Source organism: Anguilla anguilla, chromosome 4 (assembly GCF_013347855.1).
Source record: "Anguilla anguilla isolate fAngAng1 chromosome 4, fAngAng1.pri, whole genome shotgun sequence".
Lineage (NCBI taxonomy): Eukaryota > Metazoa > Chordata > Actinopteri > Anguilliformes > Anguillidae > Anguilla > Anguilla anguilla.
This window is the reverse complement of record NC_049204.1, coordinates 5645523-5648022: the sequence shown is the minus strand read 5'-3', so window position 1 is coordinate 5648022 and position 2500 is coordinate 5645523. Positions and strand designations below refer to the sequence as shown.

General features: G+C 55.0%; 1 protein-coding gene across 1 annotated transcript in view; it reads left to right on the top strand.

Moving 5' to 3' along the window:
• polrmt (polymerase (RNA) mitochondrial (DNA directed)) overlaps positions 1-2500 on the top strand; it is a 45805-nt gene that overhangs the window by 32012 nt on the left and 11293 nt on the right. Inside the window, exon 13 of the mRNA XM_035413279.1 lies at positions 808-987. Within this exon, the coding sequence (XP_035269170.1) occupies positions 808-987 (180 nt within the window). The remainder of the gene's footprint in view (positions 1-807; positions 988-2500) is intronic.

The window sequence follows — 2500 nt, the reverse complement described above, 5'->3', positions numbered from 1 at the left end:
TAGGCTGGCAGTTTAGTGTTAGGCTCACCCTACCCTGCTAGGCTGGCAGTGAGTGTTAGGCTCACCCTACCCTGCTGGGCTGGCAGTTTAGTGTTAGGCTCACCCTACCCTGCTAGGCTGGCAGTGAGTGTTAGGCACACCCTACCCTGCTAGGCTGGCAGTGAGTGTTAGGCTCACCCTACCCTGCTGGGCTGGCAGTGAGTGTTAGGCTCACCCTACCCTGCTAGGCTGGCAGTGAGTGTTAGGCTCACCCTACCCTGCTGGGCTGGCAGTGAGTGTTAGGCTCACCCTACCCTGCTAGGCTGGCAGTGAGTGTTAGGCTCACCCTACCCTGCTAGGCTGGCAGTGGGTGTTAGGCTCACCCTACCCTGCTAGGCTGGCAGTGAGTGTTAGGCTCACCCTACCCTGCTAGGCTTCTGACAGAGTTGGGTGTTAGTGTTAGGCTCACCCTACCCTGCTAGGCTGGCAGTTTAGTGTTAGGCTCACCCTACCCTGCTAGGCTGGAAGTTTAGTGTTAGGCTCACCCTACCCTGCTAGGCTGGCCGTGAGTGTTAGGCTCACCCTACCCTGCTGGGCTGGCAGTGAGTGTTAGGCTCACCCTACCCTGCTAGGCTGGCAGTGAGTGTTAGGCTCACCCTACCCTGCTAGGCTGGCAGTTTAGTGTTAGGCTCACCCTACCCTGCTAGGCTGGCAGTGAGTGTTAGGCTCACCCTACCCTGCTAGGCTGGCAGTGGGTGTTAGGCTCACCCTACCCTGCTGGGCAGCGCGTGCCAGGGTGTGTGTCAGCCTGTGGCTCCCCTGGGACAGGTGGAGGAGTTCCGCGCCCGGGACGCCCAGCGGGGGCTGAAGATCGCCCAGGTGCTGCGGGGCCACATCAAGCGCAAGGTGGTGAAGCAGACGGTGATGACGGTGGTGTACGGCGTGACGCGCTACGGCGGCCGGCTGCAGATCGAGAAGCGCCTGAGGGACATCGACGACTTCCCCCAGGTGAGGGGGGCGGGGCCTCAATCCACACCCCGCCCGCGAGAGCGGTCTACACCCGCAGTGTCTGCCGGGTGGTTTTTTGGGTTTTTTTTTTAATTTTTTTTTTAAGCAGCAGCAACCTTAGGTCTTGGATACGAAGAGTGTGTGCTCCTCAGCCAGTCAGTGACTTCAATTTAAGCAATCAAGCCCTAAAATGCACCAGAACCCACCAGACGCTGCCCTGTAGACCTCTGGGATACATGTTGGAGATTACTGTCGTACACAGCCTCCGCAGCAGTGTTTAATTCTAACGTCCAGACTCTCCTTTTGTTCGGCGATATGCGTTACCTTGGATACCGTGGAAAGTGCTGTGCGTAAATCGTTTAGGGTTCTGTGATGGGGTGATAATGAGGGGTTTACAGTTAAATGACTACAGACCTTGGGGCCTGATTTAATGAGACCTTTAACATATGGAAAACCTTTTAGCACACGCAAATCCAATAGCACAGCCAATGATTTCATCGGAACAAATACCATGACCCAATCGCTGGTCACGTTATTGGTTTTTGCGTTTTTTGAGAAAAGGTTTTGCACACATGCTAAAAAGTCTTAGTAAATCAGGCCCTTACGGTGATAAGCTGTGGGAGTGGACCCAAATGGGCCAGTTAGCGAGCGCTAGCGAGCGACCGCTACATGTTCAGGGTCCCCAGCGGCTGGCCTCTGAGTGAACCGTGTCCTTATTCGGCAGCGCCAGTGGTTCCAAGAACCTGGAACCTGAACCTGTACCTGGTTTGCGGTTCCGGTTCTGGTTCTGACCCGCTTGGGTTCACACTTGTCTCCGGCGAGCGTCGTTCCCGTCGAGAACCCCGTCGCAAACATTCCCGCTAAAAAATGGCCGCCCGGCCCCTCCAGCCCGGAGGGAAAGGGTTAAATTCAGAGATTCCGTTTAATTAGAAAGCTGATGATTAGTTCGACCAGGAGTCGACGGACGGTGTAATGGGAAATCATCGCAGCGCTGCAGCGGCGGACGGGAACGCCGTTACCGTAGGCTCGACGGCGGCTCGATGGCGGCCCCGTCGCGGGAATATGGATGGCCACCGCGATCGTGCCGGCTGTTATGGCGGGGGGGGGTTAATGCGGTTGGCTGGCGATTCTTCCATCATGACAAACGCGCGTACGCGCTTCCTTCTTGAGCGACCGATCAGCATTAGCGTGACGGAAGAGCGCTATTATGGCCGGGCGATGTGGCTGGATGCTAATTATTAGTAATAACCTTAATAATAGCGCGGCTCTTCCGTTACGATAATGCCGATATATTGTCGTAATGGGCTTTCTAGGGCCAGCCTCTCTTTGTCTGTCAGCAAATGGACGTTCTGAAATCTTTAGTCCTCATATTAGCACGTGCATTTATTTAGCACCCAGAATGCACTTTACCCGTCTCTCTCTCTTGTTGCTTTTAGGTTTGGTTAAAGCCTGTTGGTTTACTGTGTAATGTGTGTGAGTGCGCGAGCGCGTACGCAAGCTCTATAATAGACAC